The following is a 22,983-nucleotide window of genomic DNA, read 5'->3' as shown; positions in this document are numbered from 1 at the left end:
AACAACAGCAAGAAGGCAACTTTGGGTAGACCCCAGAATAAGGATTTATGAGTAACTTCTGAAAAGTTTTTTTTTTTTAAAGAAATTTTTGGTGTAATTTGTTTTTATTTCACCTAAAAATGTATTCCCCATCTTCTTGAGAAGATCCATCTCTTATAATAGGAAATAAAAGGAGAAAATACAAACTGTTCAGCAAAAGTAGCCAAGGTGTTAAAAAAAAGTCTAATATCTCTAGAGTTCCACACCCATAACGCCTGCCCCACCCAAGCACCCCTTTGCAAAGAAAGGAGGAAACTTTCCCTTATCTCTTCTCTTAAGTCTTCTTAGCATTCACTTTAAATAATTTCTTTGTTGCTTTTTATGTTTACATTATTAGAGTCAGGGTTCTGCTTACTTCATTTTGTTCGACTTTATATAAGTATTCCCATGACTCTCTACAGTCATCATATCTTACTGCACAGTAACTTATTCTGCCAATCCCCAATCAATGGACATCTTTGTTTCTAACACTTTTATATTGAAAAAAAAAAAAAGTGGCTACAAATATTTTTGTGGCATGCGTAACCTTTCTTTTTATTACTGACCTCCCTGGAGTAAATCACTCTTAGGAAGGAAAATAAAAAGCTGGAAAGTGTCCATAGAAAGGCAATCAGGAGACAGCTAGATCATGCAATGAGGAGAGCATTGGACAGAAAGTCAAGAAAACCTGAGTTCAAATGTTACTTCTGCCATTTACTAGGTGTGTTACCTTGGCAGGGTCCTTAACCTTTCTCTGCCTCAATTTCCTCATCTATAAAATAGGGGTAAAAATAGCATAAAATAGTACTGCCTCAGGAGTCACTGATCTGGATCCAAATCTTTCCTCTCACTCTTACTACCCATGTGAAACAAATTACTTAAACTTCTCTGGGTCTTATTTCCCTGACTTACAAAACTAAAGAATTGTTTTAGATCATCTCTGGGAGCCTTTCTAGCTCTAATTCTTTGATGCTATGTTGTTGCTTGTTCAATCATTTTTCAGTTATCAGACTCTCCATAACCCCATTTAGTTTTCTTGACCAAGACACTGAAGTGGTTTGCTATTTCCTTCTTCAGCTCATTTTGCCCATGAGAAACAGACCAACAGGGTTAAGTGACTTGTCCAGAGTCACATAGCTAGAAATTGTCTGAAGCTGGATTTGAACTCAGGAAGATGAGTCTGCTTAACTCCAAGCCTAGTGCTTTTATAACAAACCACTTTTTATTTAAGGGAATTTTAGAAGTAATTCATTGCTGATAGTTTTATGTGGATGACTTCATTGTTTGGATGAAGGTAGATGGAAGGAAGATGATGTAGAATGTTAAGTGATATTAGAGTTAGAAGCCTTTTTATGGAGGGACAAAAGGGAACAGTAGTCATACTCTGTGAATTCTGCCAGCAATAATGAATTTCCTGGCCATTAGTATATCTTTTTTTGTTAGCTACCTAATTTTATTTTTTAAAATATTTTTTAAACTTTTAAAAATTTATTTTATTTTAAAAAAAGAATAAGAAAAAAGAAAAATAGAAAAGGAATACAGAACAAAATAAAACAAAAGAGAACATTGACATGTGCCCAGCAGAACATCAGGGAGGATTCAAAATAGATAACAAACTATCACTTCAAGAAAGTGTATATACATATATTAATAGCAGAAATTATATTCATGAGTATCCATCTTTACTTTCTGGTAAATTTTTCTTTTGTTCTCTGCTACATACCTTTTTTACTTTATTCTTTTTCCCCCTTTCATTTCTCTCTGGCCCCCAAGTAGATATATTTATTTGTACATATGTAGATATATACATACACATACACACATATCCCCACCACTCCCCTATATACACAAACACATATCTTTCCTGCTGACTCTTTAATTCTGCTCCTAACTTGCTCCTTACTTAACCTCCCCTCACCCATAGATCCTCCCTTGTCCTTTTCCCCCCACTCTTTGCTTCTCTGTCTGCCCATCTTTCCCCCCTTATAGATGTTGGAGGGTGAAATACTCTTCTTGGTTTATATGTAGCATTAGTATATCTTAACATATCTGTGTACCAGAGTTGTATTCCAGAGCAAAGTAGCATACTATAGCATTTGCTTAAAATTTACAGATACCTTGCACATGTTGCAAAGAGCTGTGACCCTTCTGTGAAATGTGGCATATGCTTCATCCCAATTTTTCTTCATATTTTCTCCTTTTCCTTTTTGCTTTATTTCTGGTGTCTCTGTGCAATTTTGACTTTTTCCCTGTCCCCAGTAATAATTCAGCTTAACTCAATAAACATTTTATTTAACAGTTACTGAGCTGTGGTATAAAAGAAAAACAAAAAACACCATTCAAGGAAGTTTTGCTCTACTTTAGGAAACCACATGTGGACAAATTAGTAAATGCAAGGTAATTCGAAGAAGGGGATGTCAACAATAACTGAGAATATTAGGGAAGGTTTTCCAGAAGAGCTGGCATCTGAGTTGAACTTCAAAGATTGATAAAGATTCTTTTTTAAAAAATTTTATAATTATAAATTTTTTTGACAGTATATATGCATGAGTAATTTTTTTAATAGCATTATCCCTTGTATTCATTTTTCCAAATTATCCCCTCCCTCCCTCCACTCCCTCCCCTAGATAACAGGCAATCCCATACATGTTAAATGTGTTACAGTATAACCTAGATATAATATACGTGTGTAAATCCCATTTTCTTGTTGCACGTTAAGTATTGGATTCTGAAGGTGTAAGTAACCTGGGTAGAAAGACAGTAGTGCTAACAATGATAAAGATTCTTACAGGCAGAAATGAGGAAGTCGTGTAAAGCAGTAAGAGGTAGGTACATAAGGTGCATGTGGATAGGCCATGGAATCTGACATTTGGGGAAAAACTAATAGTCCAATTTCACTGGAATGTGGAGTGCATGAAAGGCAGCAAAAGTAAATGAGGCTAGAAAGGGAGGATAGAACCAAAATGTGGAGGACTTTAAATCCAGGATGAGGCATTTATGTTTATTCTAGAAACAATAGGCAACCACTGAAGTTTTTGGTTAGGGCTTTAGCAAGATTCTTTTGGAAATTGTGTGGAGAATAAATTGGAGAGATGAGAATCTCAAATTTGGGAGATTAGTAATCCAGGTAAAAGGTGATGAGTCATGTGGAAGAAAGGGGGACAGATGTGAGAGATGTGGAGATTTAATCAGCAAAACTTGACAAATAATTAGATATGTGGACACACTGGACACACTGAGAGTCAAGAATGACTCTAAGGTTATGAATGAACTTAGGAGACTGGGAAGATGGTGAACCCATCCACAGACATAAAGAAGTTAGGAGAAAGGGTAGGTTTTTGGAGAAAAGAAAATTAATTCTGCTTTAGTTTTAGGGAGTTAAAGGTAACAACTTTCCTTGCCTAATTCCACTCCAAGGTATTGAAAGAAGGTGACAGGAAAACTTGTATTTCAGGGACATAGGGTTAAAAGTGTAATAATTCATAATCAGAGAGGCACTGGATCATGGAAACTAGAGGAGTAGAATCCCATTTATTTATCCCAAGCCACTCTGTGGCTATTTTCTCTGGAATTTCTAGGAAAGGGGCTGGCAGTATGCTTGGAGAATTCAGTGTGCTTTGGATGTAACAGTGAGTTACATTGTGCCAGTTTATTAGCAGTTGTCTGAGAATAAACCAGGTAGCTTGGGAAACTACGTAAATTCTTTTAGGACATCCTTACAGAGTAATGTTCTAATTTAGGGGTTTTAAAGAATTACTGCAACCCACAGGGAGATTGTGACTCATTGGGTCTAAGTGGCATGTATGAGGAAATGAAGGGAGTTGGCAGATTTGAGAACACAACAAACAAAACAAAACCCCACAAAATAGAACCACATTCATTCCAGTACAGTGTGTTGGAGGAAGCAATTATTGCCCTCCCCCTTTTTTAGATGAAGAACCTGAGTAACAAATCAAGCATATACCAAAAATTATATAGCAATCAGAACTCAATTGTTATGTTCTGAGTGCCTATAATATGTAAAATGCTGGTTAGAAATTGTAGGGATGAATAATAATCTGCCTTTCTGTTCAAGGCACTTAGTACAGATATATATGGTAAGACATAAATGAAATTACATAGTAATAGAAAGAACTATGTGATACATATCAAGTTAGTCCTAGAGATGATAAATTGTATGGGATTTGTAATGAAGGAGAGAGATCTATGGCCTGAAGTGAAATAAGGCAGGTCTTATTGAAGAGTAAGTAGAGTTTGGAAATTTGAGAACAGGAGAACACTCCAGGGTAAAAGTAATAAGGCGGAAATGGTGTGAGCACTGGTGAATAGGTAATAGGGTGCAAGGAATCTATCTGATAACTGTGGAGAGATTCCTAAAATTGGGATTCAAATTGGTGTTTTAACTTAATTCATTATTATTATTTTTTTTTTTGAGAGGCATTTGGGGTTAAGTGACCGCCTAGTCACCAGCTAGTAAGTATTAAGTGTCTGGGGCTGGATTTGAACTCAGGTCCGCCCTTTTCCAGGTCTGTTGCCCTATCCACCGTGCCATCTGGCTGCCCCAATCCATTATTCTGTGTTATTAGATTCTCCTATCTCTTCCAAATTCATCCATTGATTATCATGATTAGAAAATAGGGCCTAAGTCCCAGTACCTAAAGGTTTATGGAAGCCCTACCTTCCCTAAACAATACAAGAAGTTTTGATATGTATGTATACACAGTGATGTTTCCATATATGATACCGCCATCATTTTCTGCTTCCATTTTCATTACATTGCTTGATTAAAGATTACTTGCTACTCTGTTCTATTAAGTAAATAACCTGATTTCATCTGAAAATGTCACAAAGGTAATATGCCTAATTTTTTTCTCAAATGGCTAATTTAGGGCAGCATCATAATGCAAAATGTGGCCTAATCAGATAGCTAATTTGCTATTGAAGTTGGGCAAAGACAGAAGAGTCTGACGCCAATAATAAGCAGGTTTTGGCTCTAGATTTTACACTGACTCAGTTTGGAGCCAGGGAGATTTAAGGATTAGTTCCAAGAAAGTACAATAGAACTGGTAAGAATTTTTTTAAACACAAAAACTAAACAAACTGAAAAATAAAAATTTAGTAAAACCCTGCACATTTTGAAACCAGTCACCCCCAACATCTGACTTCTTTGGTGTGCCAGAGCAGGAGGGATGGACTCACAGCTGCATCCCCCAGTCCCGTTTTGGAAATCAGGACTGAATGTTCTAGGAAGTTCAGTGACATAAATTATGTTTAAGTCTAAGTCTGTGTGCACTAAATGTTAACTTTTCAGAAATAGGTAGACAGGACATTCTCCAGTGTACTTTAGTTTTAACTTTTTAGAAATGGATGAACAGAAGAGACAGAGGTGCATCATCAATTTTTTCTTATCATTGTCATAGGTGAATTTATATTGCAGTCTATACTAGGTTGGCTATCATTTATATTCTCTGTCCTCTTCCTTCTCTTCCTCCTCCTTCTCTTCCTCTTCCTCTTCCTCCTCTTCTTTTCCCTGAGGCAGTTGGGGTTAAGTGACTTGCCCAGGGTCACCCAGCCAGGAAGTGTTAAGAGTCTGAGGTCAGATTTGAACTCAGGTCCTCCTGAATTCAGGGCTGGTGCCCTGTCCACTGAACCACCTAGCTGCCCCTCATTCTCTGTATTTTAAAAGACAGACAATCTGTAATATGATGCCAAATATGCTTCCTGAAGTAATCACCTCTTTAGAATTGTACCAGCTTATATTTTTGCACTTCAGGGAAGGGGGAAGACAACTTGTCATTGCCAAAAGCATTAGCTGGACCTCCAGTTTGCTTAAACTAAGAATTCCAATGGATAAATATTTTTCTTCACCATTGCCCCAACAAGGGGATAGATAATTCAGATTGTCTGCTCATAACAATCCTTCCCAAGGGAAGTTTTCCCTACTTCCATGTCAGCATTTGAGGCCGTTAACCCTTCTGTTCTCTTTTCTCTTTTATTAATGAGCTGTCACATAGGGCTGCAGGAATTGTGTGTCACAAAGCTGGCTGCACTAGGGGAAATCACTCTTTCCCATCTGGCAGTCTTCTTTAACTCATCATCTGCTCATTTATTTCCAGGAGCTATGGTTTGCTTCCCTTGATCCTGCTTTGACTAATGATGTTTGTCTTGCTGTAGTCATTGAACATGCTGGTACAGAACATATCAGAGGAAACATGTTATGTAACTGTTGGGACGATCCACTGTTAGATATTGTGAAATCTCAGCAAAACCAAGCCTAGAATTTTGCACATTGATTCTCTGAAAGGTTTTTCATAACAATTTCTTAGCAAAAACTTTAATCCTATTTCAGCATCCTAGACTCAGATATTTTTGGCCACAAATAGGTCTAGATTGTCAGAGACCATAAATCTATTAGAAAGGATACCACAAGGCTATGAGATGCTTGCTGAACAGATACAGAGCTCACTGATTACCCACAAGTTCTCAGTCACTTCAACAGACATTGTACTTCAATTTTGGACTTCCTTGCAGGCAAGGAAGTTCCCCAAGAGCCCTTGCAGAAAGCACAGTGTATGTCTACTAGAGAGAGAATAAACAACTTAGCATATTAATTTAAGTTGAGCTAGTTCATTACAGAGAGTACCAGACATAAACTTCCTGAGGATAGTAATAATATCACTTCTAAAGTTCTTATGTTCCCAGGATCCAGTACTTGTGCCCAGAATATAACTAATATCTAGCAAGTTAAATTGAAGGCATCCATTCTCAGCACACCAGTTTCATGGATTTTTTTTCCTTAAAGGGCTGGTTCTATGTAAATTATTTATTCTTGTTAAGTATTTAGGCTTTTAATAAGTAGTGGCAGTATTAGCATATTAGGTTTTCTCTATTATACATCACTTACCCTTATATCAATCATCTGAGAGTGCTGGTGTTCAACCAGCCCCTTTGTCCCCCCCCCCCCCAAACAACCACCTTCTGTCATACTGACTTGTATGTTTAGTACACAGTTAAAATAAATTAATCTAATAGCCAAAAAAAGAAAAGGTAGATGATCGGTGCCATTTTGTTGGGATTGGAATATTGCTGGACTCGATGTTGATGTTATTTACCATTCCCTTGTGCTTTATAAACACTGGAGAATAGCACTTGATTTTTCTGAAGAATTGAACTCAGTTCACATAATCACAATTATAACTTATGTTAGGGTTATGTATTCAATTCAGTGGCAGGCAAACTCTGGCAGGACCCACCAAATGGAAACGCTTCAAGGGAGATAACCTTTTCTCCACTTCCACTGCAACCTCCTGTGCTATAGTTAAATCCATCAGTACCTTAGTTTGGACTAATACCATAGACTATTCATTGGTCTCCCTACTTCAAACCTCTTCTCTCTCTAATCTATCCTCCACACAGCTGCCAAAAAGTTCAGGTCTGACCATGTTATTGCCAGTTCAGTAAACTCCAGCAGCTCCCTCTTACCTGTAGGCTGAAATACAGCCCCTCTGATGGACAGCTAGAGCCCTTATAATCTAGCTTCAACTTAACCTTTCTGGGCCTTTTATTATGCCCAGCCAAATTCTTTATTCAGATTCTATGTGCCTTTGAGTAGATTTCTCCTCATTCCTGGAAAGCACTTCCTCCTCACCTCCAACATGAGGCCTAGTCCCTCAGCTGGTAGTACTTTCTCCCCCACCTAATACCATGCATTTCTCTTATACATATTGTTTATATTTATATGTGTGCATATTGTTGATCCTGCAAAAAGGTGATTGGGGATAGTTTAATTTTTGCTTTTGTGTCTCCTATTGTGCCTAGCCCAGTGCCTTAAAAAAAGGGCTTAAGAAATATTTGTTGATTGGTTGATTTATATGTTAGATTCAAAAGATGATTGTTAACTTGGAAGGGGGATAAATCAAAGAAGATTTTATGGAGAATATGGTATTTCGTTTGGTCCTAATGGGATGGCTATAATTTCAGCAGGTAGAGATGAAGTGAGAGAGTATCCCAGACTCACACAAGAATGGTATGAGCAAAATATGGAGAAAAAAATTTAATCTGGTAATGAATTGGAGCAAAGAGATTCTGGAAGGTAGAAGATATCATAATAGGCCAGGCAAAAAGGATTTAAATAGAATGACAGTAGGGATAGAAATTAATTTTCTGCGGGGAGATCCAGCTGGAGGGAGATATTCAGCCAGCAGCTGAAAATATTGAGTTTGGTGCCTAGAAAAGATGCCAGAAATGAGACATTGATTTAGAAGTCATCTACATGGAGGGGGTAATTGAAGCCATGGAATGGCTGGAGAGAGTAAAAGGAGAAAATGATAGGATTGGAGGACGCAGAAGGGTGGGATGGTGAGGAGATACGCTATTTATTTTTAAAATAATTGTATTTTCTCCCCAATTACATATAAAAACAATTTTTAACGTTCATTTTTAAAAAAAGTTTTAAATTCTACTTTTCTTCCCTCTCTTTTTCATTCTCTATGACAGAGTAAGCAATCTGATATGTTACATATCAGTTTTACATGCAAAACTGTAAACATTTCCATATTAGTCATTTTGTGCAAGAAAACTTGAATAAAAAAAGAAAGTGAAAAAATAGTATGCTTCAGTCTGTATTCAGGCAACATCAGTTCTTTCTCTTAAAATGGACATTTTTATCATGAGTCCTTTGGGATTGTCTTGGATTATTGTATTGCTGAGAATAGCTAAGTCATTCACAGCTGTTCTTTGTACGAGATCACTGTTAATGTGCACAATGTTCTCCTGCTTCTCCTTACTTCATTTTGCATTAATTCATGTAAGTCTTTCCAGGTTTTTTTGAAATCATCCTGTTTGTCATTTCTTATAGTACAGTAATATTCCATTATAATCATACATCAGTGCTTGTTAGCCACTCCCCAATTTTCAATTCTTAGACACTCCAAAAAGAGCTCTTATAAGTATTTTTGTACAAATAAGTTCTTTTACTCTTTTTTTGGATCTCTTTGGAATATGGATCTAGTAGTGGTATTGCTGGATCAAAGATCTAGCTGGATCTTTGGATCTTAGGAAACTGAATGCCCAGGGTTTTTTGTTTTTTGTTTTTGTTTTTTGCTATTTGGATATAGTTCCAAACTGCTCTCCAAAATGGTTGAATTAGTTCACACATCTCCACCAGCAATACATTAGTGTCCCAGTTTTCTCACACACCCTTTAACATTTATCATTTTTCTTTTTTGTTATATTAGCCAATTGGATAGAAAACAAAAGATGAAAAAGGACAAAAGAATAATTGCCAGATAGATAGAAGAAATAGGAAAATGCAGTATTACTGAAGCCAAGGAAAAAGAGTTTTCTAGAAGAAAGGAATGGTCAGCACTGTTCCATATAACACAAGAAAGTTGAAGAGGATGAGGACTGAAAAAAGCCTACAAGTTTTATAATTAGGATTTTATCATTATAATTTGAGAGCTATTTAAGTAGAGTGATAAGGACAAACATAAAACAAGGGATTAAGAAATTTATGTTGAGGAAGTGCAAGCAACTGTAGACTAATATTTCAAGCTGTTTGATGTTCAGAGAACAGGATGGGATGATAGCTCAAGTAAACTTTTTTTTTTTTTTTCCATAGTAAGTCAATGAGATTCTTGCAGTAGAAGAAGGGAAGAGCCAGTTGAAAGCAACAGATTGAAAAGAAAAAGGAGATAAATGCTAAAAATTCTGAAAGAGAGTGTTGGGGATATTATCAAGGCTTCATGTTTAGGTAGAAGATATTTTGAAAAAGAATAAAACCTCATATAAAGGTTGAATCTTCACACTCAGGATTATAAAGTGCTAACAAACAAGTGACTGAGACCTTTCATTGTACCCTTTAGAACAGAGTTGTGATATTGAAGGGAATAGCTATCAATGAGAGAAGAACAGGTACGTGGAAATATGATCACCTGATAATTAAAGTCCAATCTTGTAAGCCTAGTATTTAATCTTCTGAACCCTTGTTTTTCTAGGTTTCCAAGCCAAGCAGAACTATTCATTACCCCCTGAACACAGTCTAGTTTTTTGCCTCTATTCCTTTGCTCTGTGAGTCTTGAATCCTTTCTTCACCTCATATCCTCTTGCTGAAATCCTTCCCATCTTGTAAGGCACAACTTTTATGCTGCCTCCTACAAGGGACCCTTCTTAATGTATCTTCCACCACCCAGTTAGTGATCTTTGACCCTTTACAATTTACTTTTAATTTTTGATTTGTGTAGAATGTGTGTATCTGTGTGTGTGTGTGTTGCATTTTCCTGTTAGATTGTGAGCTTTCTGAGAGCAGGAGCATGTTTTACTTAATTTTGGGGAAGGAATAATTGGATTATTACCTGACATAGTAAATGCAATGATGATAAATTTGTAGATTTGAAAAGGAAGGAACAAAGTTGGATTAGAATAGAAAGGGATAGAAATATGACTCAGTGGACTTTAAAAACAAATTAGGTTGAAAAAACATACAAACTCAGGCCTCTCAAGTCAGAATTTGATGGTACTTGTCCAGAGATTCTAATTAAATAAGATGTATATGATGGACTCTGCAGATCTATGTATCTATGACCATTCACTTGGCATCAAGGCCAGAGCTAGTTATTTTTACCAGTCCAGTGACCATTCAGGGAACATCTTTTTGGAGTTCAGTTTCAAGATGGTATTCAAGGGAGGAAAGGGTGGCTTCTTCCTGACCTTATATCTATAATGAATCTAAGAAAAAATGAATCAGGAGACTTCCCATTTGAAATTTCCTCATTTAGGAATATGCGGGCATAATTACATTGAAAGTAGCATGGAAAAAAGGAATGGTCCCATGAGTTCTGGCCCTTTTTAATTTAAAAAAGTTTTGCATTTTATTGTAACACATTAGACACATATCAACAAACATCAAAATAAACATTCCACAAAAAACAAAAACAAAAACAAAAATGTTCCCAAGCAGTTAAGCAAGAACCATCCTTTAAAAGAATGGTTATGGCTGATAGTACATATTATTTTCCATGTGTGTATTATAGATTATTAACTGTAAGTAAGGATTTCTGCTTTAATTTTAATTAGATATCAGTACAGTCCATCATATTTAGCCTGAGTTTTACTGAAACACAGCCTTGACTTGACTCCATTTGTACAGTTGTATCCATTGTGCATATTATTTCATCAGACTTCTGACTTTTTTGCTTTGCATTACTTCATACAAGTCTTCCCATATTTTTTCTGTTTTTCTAATTGCTAATGAACTCATCCTTAAAAAGGGAGAAGGTGGGAATAATGTGACACCATAAAGCAAGCAAAGTTCCTAGAGAGCTTACCATTAATGAAGGGAAAGATGGCAGGCCAATTTCCTCTAGCAGAACTCACGTTAATTAAGTGGGAGATGCCATTTCATGGTCTTTGTCCCTCAGTGATCTGGAGTTTGCTGTTAAAGCAACAATAAGCTCTCCAGTTGGACAATTAAAATGCTATGGAGTTCTCCAGTGAGTGTTCATGCAGATGGCCTGGGGCTAAGTTTGGAGTGACCCCTGATGAGTCTGGTTCCTCACTTGTAACTGCTGTCAAATAGCTGCTACTTTTAAGAGAAAAAATTATAAGAAGCTGGAGGGATCCAACATTTGTTTATGTGATTTAAGTCTGGCATACTTAGGAAGATAACATATTAATAAACTCTAGGATTCCAAGCCAGCCATATGCACTAGAAAAGCTCATACCCTAAGGGAGAACAAGCCAACCTTCCAAAATTCAAACAGCAGGCCAGGAATCCCTGAAGTAAAGGTGGGAATATTTCCTCTGTAGTCATACTACATTAGTTCAGAACCTCAACTTCCAGGACTCTATTAAACCTAGTCACCCCAGAAAAGTGTAATGATAGGTCATTTGTACTTAACATTTTATAGCATAGATGATGCTACTGTAAGAACAGTTTGACAGTAAATAGGACAGTGTGGTTAGTTCCTTATTATTGAAGTCTAATTTTAAATATGTTGCTCCCACAGTAAACAAAGATTGTTGTCCCGAAAGTGTGTGGGGGGGGAAATAAGGGAGGCAAATTGAGTCTTTGATCATGGGTTCCTCATATCTTTTAGAGATCTTGTTGTGCTGATCTTGTTCTCTTCCCAATCTGATACGCATCCTCAGACCTATAGAAGTCTGAGCTGAAGGCAGCCATAGTATTGCCTTAAGGCAAGCAATGGTTCTATATGAAGCCCATTTGTGGATGCCACGTTTTAGAAGAGTGACAAGCTGGAGTTCCTTCTAAAAAGGATGCCCCCAGAGTTTGAGGGTCCTTAAAATTGATCTCTATAAGAATCATGTAAATTCACTGGAAAGTTTAGTCTGAAGGGAAAACTCCAAGGGTATGGCTGGATAACTGTCTGCAAATATTTGAAGGAAAAAATGGATTTAATGGATTTAAACTTTTTCTAGAATCAATAGATTGAAGTTATAGGGAGGCAGATTTTGGCTCAACATAAGGAAAATAATTAGAACTGCCTAAAAAGAAAATGAGTTATCTTGGGAAGTAATGACAACTGTTTCAGCAGAAAGTCTAATCGTGATTGTCTAGAGGTGATTCATATTTTAGGTAGGGGTTGTTGTAGGTAATCTCCCTGAGGTCCCATCCAGTTTCAGGAAATGTTTCTATGTTCCTTTGGCTCCTGTCATATTATCAGGGTTCTGACTCAGAGTTAGTTTTCCAATATTCCTTTTTTCCATTTTAGGCTATCATCAATCTCCTTTCATTTAAAGTTTCAGAGGGTCATTGTAAACACCAAGTGAGGCAATGCACATGAAAATCCTTTGAAAGCTGGAAAGCTGAGTTCAAATATAAGGCTTTTTTCCATTTTTATTTTTTATTGTTTGGTAAATCTCTCAAAGGGATTAAAAATCTGGATCTTATGGGAATACTTAGTGAGAAAAGTGGCTCTATTGCTCTCAAATAGTGTTGTTTGTACAGCAAAGATTTGGTAAATCTCTGCATTAAATCAAGCATTAAATAAAATGGAGATATATTTTTAATACTCCAACTAGAAAATTTCTGGCCACAGAACAGACATACTTTAGTAGTGCCTCCCAAAGAGCTGGGTCTGGGCAAATTCGACCCCAGGGAATGTCTGTCACAGATTCTCTACTTAGCTATCCATTGGAAAATAGCTATGGGAAGTCAACGTCTTAGGGATGGGGCCAGGATAGAAGCATCTAAGGAGCTGTGTTTATCTCAGAGAAGATATGGTCAGTATAGTACACTGATTTCTAGAACTGAATCGATAGCTAAGAAAAGGAGAAAAGATTCATCATTTATAAAGAAAGAATGATTGATTTGTTTGATCAAAATTCCCCTAACTTTTTTTTTGTCTCTCATTTGCCATTCTTAATATCTCTCTTTTAGTGTTTTTGAAGAAGGAAATGATAAATCAATCCAGTACCTTTGCCACGAAAACCTCAGATAATTTCATAAAGAGTAGGATTTGACTGAAATAATTGATCAACAACAGTCTGTAATGGGTTCCTAAAGAGTAGAATATGACTGAAATGATCGATCAACAACAATCTATAATTAAGTATACCATGTTATTAGGAGAAGGCATATACCAAATGCTGAACCCTTAGCCAAAGAGTGGGGACCAGATTTGGGGAGCAGAGTGTTTTAGACTGATAGGCAGTTTTGTATTATATTAGAGAGATCACAGCTGTCTCTGTTTCTGTGGCAGGATATTATTATAGTGTTGGGAGAAGGCAGCTTTTTACTTTTTAGAAACAAATAAGATATTCATTTGTTTAAAGGCTATACTGTTTCTATTGTCCATATAAAGAGAACTATAGTTAAACTTTGTTGATTGACATTCCTGACTCTATCTCTTTCTGCCTCTCCTGATGCTTAGCGGAAGCCCCATCAGAAATACCACAGTTAATTCCACAACAACCAGGAAGCTCTGCTGACCCATCACAAGTGGAAGTTCCTGGAGAGTCATCACATCCAAAAACACCTCCAGAATCAAAAGGCCCCCTCCCTCCCAAGACTCCTGGGAAACCCTTCCAGCCAGGAATACCTCAGCAGCCTTCACAATCAAAGACTCCTCCACAGCCATCGCCCCCTGAACAGATACCATCCCATTCAGAGTTACCTGGGTGGACAGGTTTGCCTTTCCTACCGGGATCTACAGGAGTCATCATGGAGACTGGGGAAGCTGGGCCTCCTGGGAAAATGGTGATGTCAGGAAGAGGCTTGCCCAATGGTGTCGATGGCCAGGACAGTCGGTGGCCCATCCCAAGCTCTGAAGGATATGCTGGAGCCCCAGGTGAGTCATGAATTAGGTCTTAGTTCTATATGATTCATAAGAGGGACTCTAACCTTTGTGTCCTGGAGCCCCCTACCAGTTTGGTAAAGCCTTGGGATCCCTGCTCACACTCATATTTTTAAATGCTTAAAATAAAATACATTGGACTACAAAGGAAATCAACCTAGGTGAAGAACCCCTAGTTTAGAGCTTTTGATTCATAGAATATTAGTAGAAAGGGAACTGAGATCACTTGGTGCAGTCTTCTCATTTGATAAACAAGGAAAATAAAGGCCTGAGAGTGAAAGTCTTAAGTTATCAATAGCCAAGTAATGGAGGTGGGATAAACTCTAGGTCCTCAGTCTCTTGATGTAAATGGAAAATTCATTCTGTTGGTTCCCAAAGGTACCAGTGAGAAAACAGTGCTAGAACATTATTGGAGAAACAGTTCTAAGGAAACATTCTTCCAGGGTGTCAATAGCCTTCCTAGGGAAAAGGAGACACATTCTTACCATTTTCTACATTAGCATGTGAGGGAACACTGATTAATTCAAGTATAGAAAAACTTAGGAACTCTCAGAATGGAGAGCCATATTCCCAAATGAAGTCATACAGATTTGGGAATGACTAAAGCAACTCAAGAGAAATTCATCTAGTCCATCAAACATCCAATCTACCTAATAGCCTGCCTCTTAAAAGTCTTAGCTCTATTCTTTAAGTCTTTTTTTTTAAACTTATGAATTCTATTTAAAATAATGTCATTTTTTGTTTTAATTCCATAGTAATATCTTGCCAAACAGATAAAATGTATCATATGGTGATTTTTATTATAAAAGTGGATTTATAAGAAGAAAAAATGAGTATTTATTAACATAACAATAATTTTTTATTTTTATATCACCAACAATCTCCTCTATATCATTTTCCCCTCCTGGAGAGTTACCCCTTATAATAAAGAAATTTAAAAAAAAATAAGAAAAAAGAAATGTTAGCAAAATGCATTAATACGTTTGAGGAGAAAAGACTTTATATGCTTTATTATGAAATGTTCTTTATCTTTAGATCCTGTCTTCTAAAAAAACAACTGTCCTCTTTTCTTTTCATATCTCCTCATAAGGGCCAAGGTTGGGCTTTAGATAATTTTATTCTGCTTCTATTACTTTGTTGTATAGTAGGTAAAGTACTAGGCTTTTTGGGAGACCTGAGTTCAAGTCCAGCCTCAAACACTCACCAGATCCTGGGAAAGTCTTTAGCTTTCTGTTTGCCTCAGTTTTCTCAGCTGAGGAGATAACTGAAAAGGATAAAATAACAGTTACTGTGTGCATTATTTTCTTGGCTTGGCCCACTTCTCTCTGTATGTTTAGATAAATTTTTCCATGTTGCCTTGTATTTATCATATTTGTCAATTCTTACGGCACAATAATATTCCATTACATTTACGTGCCACAAATGTTTGTCCATTCTCCAATTGTTTTGATTTCTTTGTGACCACAAAAAGTGCTGCTACAAATATTTTGGTATATAAAGGAGCCTTGTTCTCTGTAGTTCCCTGATGAACTCTGGCTGCTAACTCTGAAAGCCCAAGAAGTTGATGGGAATGCTGGGTGAAATTCAGTTCCTGGGACTGAGAGAAGTAGTTTTTCTGTTAACATGCATGTTTATAGTTAATCATAAAGATCAAAAATAGTGTTTCTATTAGTGATATAGTAGTCCAGTCATATTGGCTAGTTATATATTAGCATTTTAGTAACACTTGACAATTTTATTTTGCAGGATACCCTAAACCACCATCTCCTGTGGATTCACAAGGTAATAATGGGTGGCAGAGAGACTTTCTATGTTCTCCCATTAGACCCACACAGCAATCCCATTGTCTGGGGGCACAGTCCATCTCTGGTCAGTCTGAGTAGATAAAAGGAGTCTGTTGCAGGTGGTGGTCAAATTTTGCTTCCCAACATTAATTCCTAACATAAAGAACTTTGCTTCATCAATCTTTCTGGCTTGTTTACATCCCAGTGCCCATGAGTGCATGGATTGCCGCAAAGCTGTCATCTTAGGACTTTATGGGTCTCAGACTGACTCACGTTTTCCAATTGGATCTGTGCAGAGCTGGCGTCCCAGAATCCTCCTGCCCAGATTCCTCAGCTCCCAAATTCTTGCCTTCAAAGGACATTAGTCCGATGAGCCTCTTTGTCATGATTGCTCTTCAAGTTAGAAAGAAAAAGTGGTGTTGCCCCCTAGAAACTTGCAGAATAGCTCTGCATGCAAGACCATTGTGGCGATGGGAGGTGAAGCCATGATATGCAAGTGAATTGGAGGGCTGTGCAAAGTCACCTGGCTCACCTTCCCCCTCCGGAGCCATCGGGGTCCAGTGGCCAGACATAGATCAGGAGACTGGAGATGGCCCTGGGTGCCAGGGAGACCTTGACCTTTTTAAGCTGGTAGGAAGGGGGTTGTGAGATCTAGGCCAATCTTCTTACTTTATAACCTGCAAAACCAGTGGGTCAGAGTGGGGAAAAACGATCCAGTTAGTGAACAGAGGAGCTCTTTCCACTTTATGGCCGCCCTTGACCCTTACTCTCCATTCTCCCACCCCACCCTCCAGTCATCCCCAAAGAGACAATGCTACAGCTTGGGAATGGGAAGGAACACCCCGGCCCAAGCCCTCGGACAACCACTTTCACTTCCTCTGTTTTAGGGATTCCTACCGCCTCCCTGGTGTCCTTTTCTGCCGGTCTGACTCAGAAACCTTTTCCAAGTGAGGCGGGTGTGGTCCTCTTCAACAAAGTACTTGTGAATGATGGAGAATTTTACGACCCTAACACGGGTAAGCTTTGCCGGGATGTGCAGGTGGGGTAATGAGGCAGGAGCCTTCTTCCACATGCTCTGTTTTATAGCCCTCCTGACCCCAAAGTGCTGGGGAACCCTCCCAATCCCACAATGTATCTGGGATATATTATGAGAGATCCTGTCTGGGAGGGATTGGCAGCTCTGTCAGGTGTGGAAGCCAAGAGCCCGAGAGGGGCAGGATTACATAGTTTGTATTCTTCCCAACATTGCTGTTTAAAAAAAAAAAATCTTTGCCCTAACTCATATGCAACAAAATATGGTGTGTTTTAGGGTCTGGAGACCAGTATGTAATAACATTTTCTTGTTATGAGATCAACATACAGCATCCACTAGTCAACAGCACTACTCTTGGCACTGCTCAGTACATGCTCCTCCCCCCTCAGTACATGCTCCTCCCCCAGCCCCTCATCCGGAGGAATCACCCGAGGTTTCCTTGTTTATCTGACACTCGGTAAGCTTGCAACACGTGCTTTGTACTGGACTGGAGCAGAGACACTCTGCTCAGCTTCCCTTCTGATTCTCTATGAGAAAAGGGAAAAAAAAACCATGGCAGGAAACCAAATTCTCTTCTTAACGGGAATGGGAACTGTGCGTGTTGTGTGCAAAACTTTGGACAAGAATCCTTCCAGTGGGGTGCTTGGGACACTCCCCTCATCCTTCTGGGTGTGCAGTGAAACAATGGGAGGGACGTGCCGGCTTCCTTTAGGTGGGAACAGCCTGATGCGAAGCCCTGTGGCCTCAGGCTCCCAGCCCTGGTCTGGAACTTCTGTTTCTGAGTCCCCAGCCTTTCCCACCCAGGTGTGGAGCCTTCTGAGCTCAGAGAAAGCCAAGGGAATTCACTCTTATCCCTCTGATCAACCAGTTTTTCACCTGGAGGATGGATATAACAAAAAAAGAAGAAAAAACAATAGGGAGCAATTAAAAAATACAGGGAGGAATTATTGGCAGCATGCCTACAGAAGACTTTAAAAAAAAATCAGGAAAAAAGCCATTTTCTGGAAGAAAAGATCTTAGACCTTTTATCGTAAGGTCTGGGAAGAGAGAGCTAGTACAACCTGACACACATTTATTAGATGTCGGCTCTGGGGGAAACCTGTGCAGGGTGCTAGAAAAGATACCTAACTTTTGTGCTTTCTATTTCTTAGAGTTTCATTAAAGCTCTTTGCATAGATTTTAAGATACTCAGAAAACCCACTTATGTCCAGACAGCTTTTCTAATTTCTTTATCAAGGGGTTAGCAACTTGACTAGGACTGTGTAAGTATAAAATTTTGCATCAGCCCTCCCCAGTTACATTCTGTGAGAATAACTTACACTCAGAGCATGTTATAAAGTGTTTTCTCTTCAATCAGCTGGTCAGACACATTTAGGAGACACTTGTACTAGACACTGCTGAGAATACAAAAAGCAAAAAAAGGAGTTTACCTTATTATTTTTAATAAATATCTTTTATAATTAATGGGAGAAATAACATGTATATATGCAGGGGTCCAGCCTCTGCAGGGGGTCTGGGGAAGCAGGAGGAATGGGGTCAACTTCAAAAGAAGACAGGAGTCATGGGGTAGTTTGAGTGAGGAGCTGATGAAGTGATGCTCCCACTTCTCTCAGGCTCCTTAAGGCTTTATTTTATACTATATCATGATTATATAATTTCTTTTAGGTCAACAGTGTCTTCAGACATGTGTCTGACTTCTTGAACTTTATATGTTACTACATTTGACATTTAATATTTGAGTAAGTTTTTTATGGTTAAGTGTTAATTATTGATTACATTACACTAAGCCAATAATGAAAAGTAAATGTTATACAAGGTTAAATGTCAGTGAATTTTGTTAGTTTACTTATGTCTTCTTTGTCAATTCTATGGATTGTTGATTCCTGACTTGAAATTATATACTTAGGCATTTAGGGCAATTCCTAGTTATACTTTAACCATCTTTTGGTTCCTAGACATACTGATCTTTTCTGAGTCTAAATAGGTAAACACCATTGTTTCCTAGACCTTTGGATTCTCTCCTATAATGACAGTGCTTTCCAGGATGTTCTCTCCTTTATCATTTGTCTCAGTGAGAGATTAGTTTTATTAGGATAGAACTATGCGTGTGGGACCATTTCTAGTTAACGTGCCCAAATTCCCCTTGTCACCAGATGTTTTTTAGATAATGTTTGGTGCTGTAATCAAGCCAATTATAAATAATATAGGAAATAATAGTCCACTAAAGAGAATCATAGAAGGAAATGTTGTTCCTGCCCGAGTGCTGTGCACACCTGACCGCTGGGCTTTGCCAATCGGCTTAGAGATTGTGGCTTCCAACAAATATAAACTATTAATAAATAATACTAACATGTATGTGGTACTTACAGGCACCGTTCTAAGCACTTCACAATTTTTTTTTCATTTGATGCTCACAACCCCCTTGGGAGTGAGGTGCTATTATCACCCTCATTTTGCAGATGAGGAAACGGAGGCAGACAGATTAAATGATTTGCCCAGCATTACATAGCTAAGTGTTTGAGGTCAGATTTGAACTTGGGACTTCTTGATTCCCTCTATCCACTTAGCAGCCTCAGTATAAGTATGTGTATAAAGAAGAGACTTAACAGAGTAAATGAAAAGCCTCAGCAGCTGTGAAGGTACCCCAAGTACCAGATAGAGGTTGTCCTTCATGCCTCAGGGATGCACCGAGGCCCCCCTCTTCCCTGGGAGGCCTTTTCCCCCTCCCTCTAGACTACATTTACCTCATCTTTTCCTGAGTCTAATTCTCTAGGTATCGCTTAAGAACTTTAGTGCTGATTGGATGACTTGGGAGACCCTGGCACAGAACCACCTGGCATGGTATGCCCTCCTCAGAGGAGGTGCTGTGCTCTACGAGCAAAGCAGAATTAAATTAACTCAGGATAAACACAAGATGCACAGAATCAGAGCCACCTCAAATGTTCCTAGTCACTCTTTGTGTCTGACCTGGGCAGAGCATCCCGAGCTGGTTTGGGTCTGGCCAGTGGGACACACCATAACTTGGTTCTTAATAGAGATGTCAGTTTGGCCCCTTTTGAGAACAAAGGACAACCAGCTAACCAAATGGGATCTATCAGTGTACTGGTTGATATGGTGCTTGTGGGTGAACTGGTCGTCTTGTGCCTCAAGAATTAGACAAGAGTCTTAACTTTTCTTCTTAGGACTGAGAGAGGCTGGGCTAGTGACTACTTCTGAGTATCCCACCCGATTCCTAGGTCCTAGCAGAAGAGATGGCCATTCCCCTTTAAGCTTACCCTGATCTCTGTAGGTATCACTCATCTCAGCCAAGCCCAAGATCACCAACAAAGCAGTTAGATTTCCTTGGGCCCTGATAAGAAAATGTTGTTCAGCTTTTGGGGGCTGGTCCTGAATTTTCCAGCTTGGGAACAATGGGATTAAATTATATTTGCTCTACAACAGCTGGGGAAAAAATATTCTTGGGTTCACAAAATTTGCATGTTTTCCTATTCTTTAGGCTCCCTTTGTCTCTAGCCCCTTTTCTCCATACCCTTTCTTCTTGCTTTGGCATATGGCCTATTGTTTAATGTTTGGTGCTTTGGGGAACATATCATGCTTTCCCTAGGTTGCCTCTTCTAAAGTTTTCTTACTTATCTCTTAGCATTTTAAACAGCAACATAAGTAGTAACAGCAGCAGTCTTTCCAAGAGATAGATTATAAATTTGACTTTTTGGGAGTTTCCAACATGAGTCTTCATAGAGCCAAGGGCCTAACCAATTGCAAGGAACTCTCAAAATGGTATAAAAAAGGAAACAATGAGGTTTTCCCATGGCAGAGAGGAAAAGTCATGATAGCTTTAGTTTCCGAGACATAGTACATATGTGGTGTAGGCGAGACCAAGGCCATGGAACTAATAAAACTGGTAAAAAAAATTATTCGTCCCTCTCCTCAGGAGCCGTGTTTAAGGGGAAAGTTTATCCTGATGATTTGATGCTGTTATATTGGAATTTCATGCCCTAATTATACTTACTTCCCTGGTGGGCCCCAGCAGCTGGAAACCCTGTATATGGATTTGTACTTGTTTGTTCTTGTTAAGATTGTAACAATTAGAAGGCAAAGAGCCACATGAGGAAGAATGACTACAAATACACACCAGAATTAGGATATTGTGTGTGTGTGTGTGTGAGAGAGAGACTTGGGAGGCCCTAAACTTTTGTTTTTACTAACTCATCACTTTTAAGTAAAAATGATTTTACTCTGTATAAACTAAATACCTGTTTCTCCTAGGGATCTTTACTGCCCCCTATGATGGCCGATATCTGATCACTGCCATCCTCACTCCTGAGAGAGATGAGTATGTTGAAGCCGTCTTGTCGGTCTCTAATGCCAGCGTGGCCCAGCTGCACACAGCTGGATACAGAAGAGAACTCTTGGAATATCACAGACCCCGAGGGGGGTTACATACCTGTGGTGGAACAGGAACTTTCCATCTCATCGTCCACTTGAAAGCAGGAGATGAAGTGAACATTGTGGTGACTGGGGGCAGGCTGGCCCACACAGACTTTGATGAAATGTATTCTACATTCAGTGGGGTCTTCCTCTATCCTTTCCTTTCCCACATCTAGACTGGCTTAGGACATCAAGGAAAGGATGAAGATAGTTGTAATGAACTTTGAAGCTTTAATATATTCAGATGATGTATGTAATTCTAATGTTTTTTTCATGACCCCATACCATGCTCCCCCTGCTGCCTTTTCAAAAGTTTAATTCAGATTTTTAAGACCTCTACCTCTGGTTTCAAAGCCAGACAACACAAAAGCATTCTCTCTCTCTCTCTCTCTCTCTCTCTCACACAAACTCTTGCACTAATTTTTTTCATTCCTCCAACCAAGCCAAGCAACTTGAAAAATCTACTTTTATCCCTCGTGAATCGCATCTTCCCTGATTGCACAGCATTTGCCCATCTTGCATCTCCCTCGTGCAGAACCCCGAGTCATTTCATACTGCTGGAAATTGGAACTGACTGTGTGGTGGTAGATGGAGTGCTTCCTCCTAAGAAAGAAGGAACAGCTGCTGTAGACTTCCAAGACTCTTCTTAGGATGTGAAAGCTGGTTTTAGACTTCAGGCTTTGAAAGCTAAGTTAACGACTTTAACTAATTTCTTCCAAAGAGCAGAACCAGAGGGAATTGTCCTCCCTTAGAAGATGGGAGCGGATGTCCCTCTGGTTATGTCACAACACTGATGCCTTTAATCTATATCACATAGGGGAAAAGTGTAAATACTGAAGTGTCTATTTGTGATGCCATTGGAGGAACAGGAACCCTGAGGTTTGGAAATTACTCTTCTTACAACTTCCACCTGAAATTATTGCCCTGCCCCTCTCTTCTGGGCTTGTTTCCCAAACTGAGTGTGGGGAATACTGCAGACTAAATGTGTTTGTGAAGCCAGCTGGGCTCCTCAGATGACATGTACATTCTGAGTGCAAAGACAAGGAGTACCAACAATAAAAAAAAGGTCAAAATCATGTGATGGTAACTTCCTCAAGTCTGATGTGTCCTTTTTGGATTGGGGAAAGGAGGGAAAAAAGTGGAGTAGGGGCAAGTGGAGGAAGAGGAAAGAAAGATCTGTTGGTTGTTCATAGCTATGGAAATTTAAAAAGAGATAACTCCAAGTGTATGATTTGTAAACTTAAAAAAAAAAAAAAAGCAAGCTGTGTATTTGCCTTTTTGGGTGTGTAAATGTAGACCAGATGTGAGTGGATTGAAATTACCCCCACATGATCCCTGCAGCTAAGGAGAAGAGCTCCTCTGAAGGGACATTTTAAAATTTATATTTAATCAACAGCCTGCCCAAGCT

General features: G+C 38.7%; 1 protein-coding gene across 1 annotated transcript in view; it reads left to right on the top strand.

The window, feature by feature from the left end:
• Window positions 1–22,662, top strand: part of EMILIN2 (elastin microfibril interfacer 2) — a 60,720-nt gene extending 38,058 nt beyond the window's left edge. The window contains exons 5-8 of the mRNA XM_074275940.1: window positions 13,908–14,324; window positions 16,077–16,112; window positions 17,002–17,130; window positions 21,414–22,662. Of these exons, the coding sequence (XP_074132041.1) occupies window positions 13,908–14,324; window positions 16,077–16,112; window positions 17,002–17,130; window positions 21,414–21,751 (920 nt within the window). The 3' untranslated portion in view covers window positions 21,752–22,662. The remainder of the gene's footprint in view (window positions 1–13,907; window positions 14,325–16,076; window positions 16,113–17,001; window positions 17,131–21,413) is intronic.
• Window positions 22,663–22,983: the final 321 nt, after the last annotated feature.

This window comes from Sminthopsis crassicaudata, chromosome 1 (genome assembly GCF_048593235.1).
Source record: "Sminthopsis crassicaudata isolate SCR6 chromosome 1, ASM4859323v1, whole genome shotgun sequence".
NCBI lineage: Eukaryota > Metazoa > Chordata > Mammalia > Dasyuromorphia > Dasyuridae > Sminthopsis > Sminthopsis crassicaudata.
The sequence above is the reverse complement of the archived record's forward strand: the minus strand, read 5'-3'. Positions and strand labels throughout refer to the sequence as shown.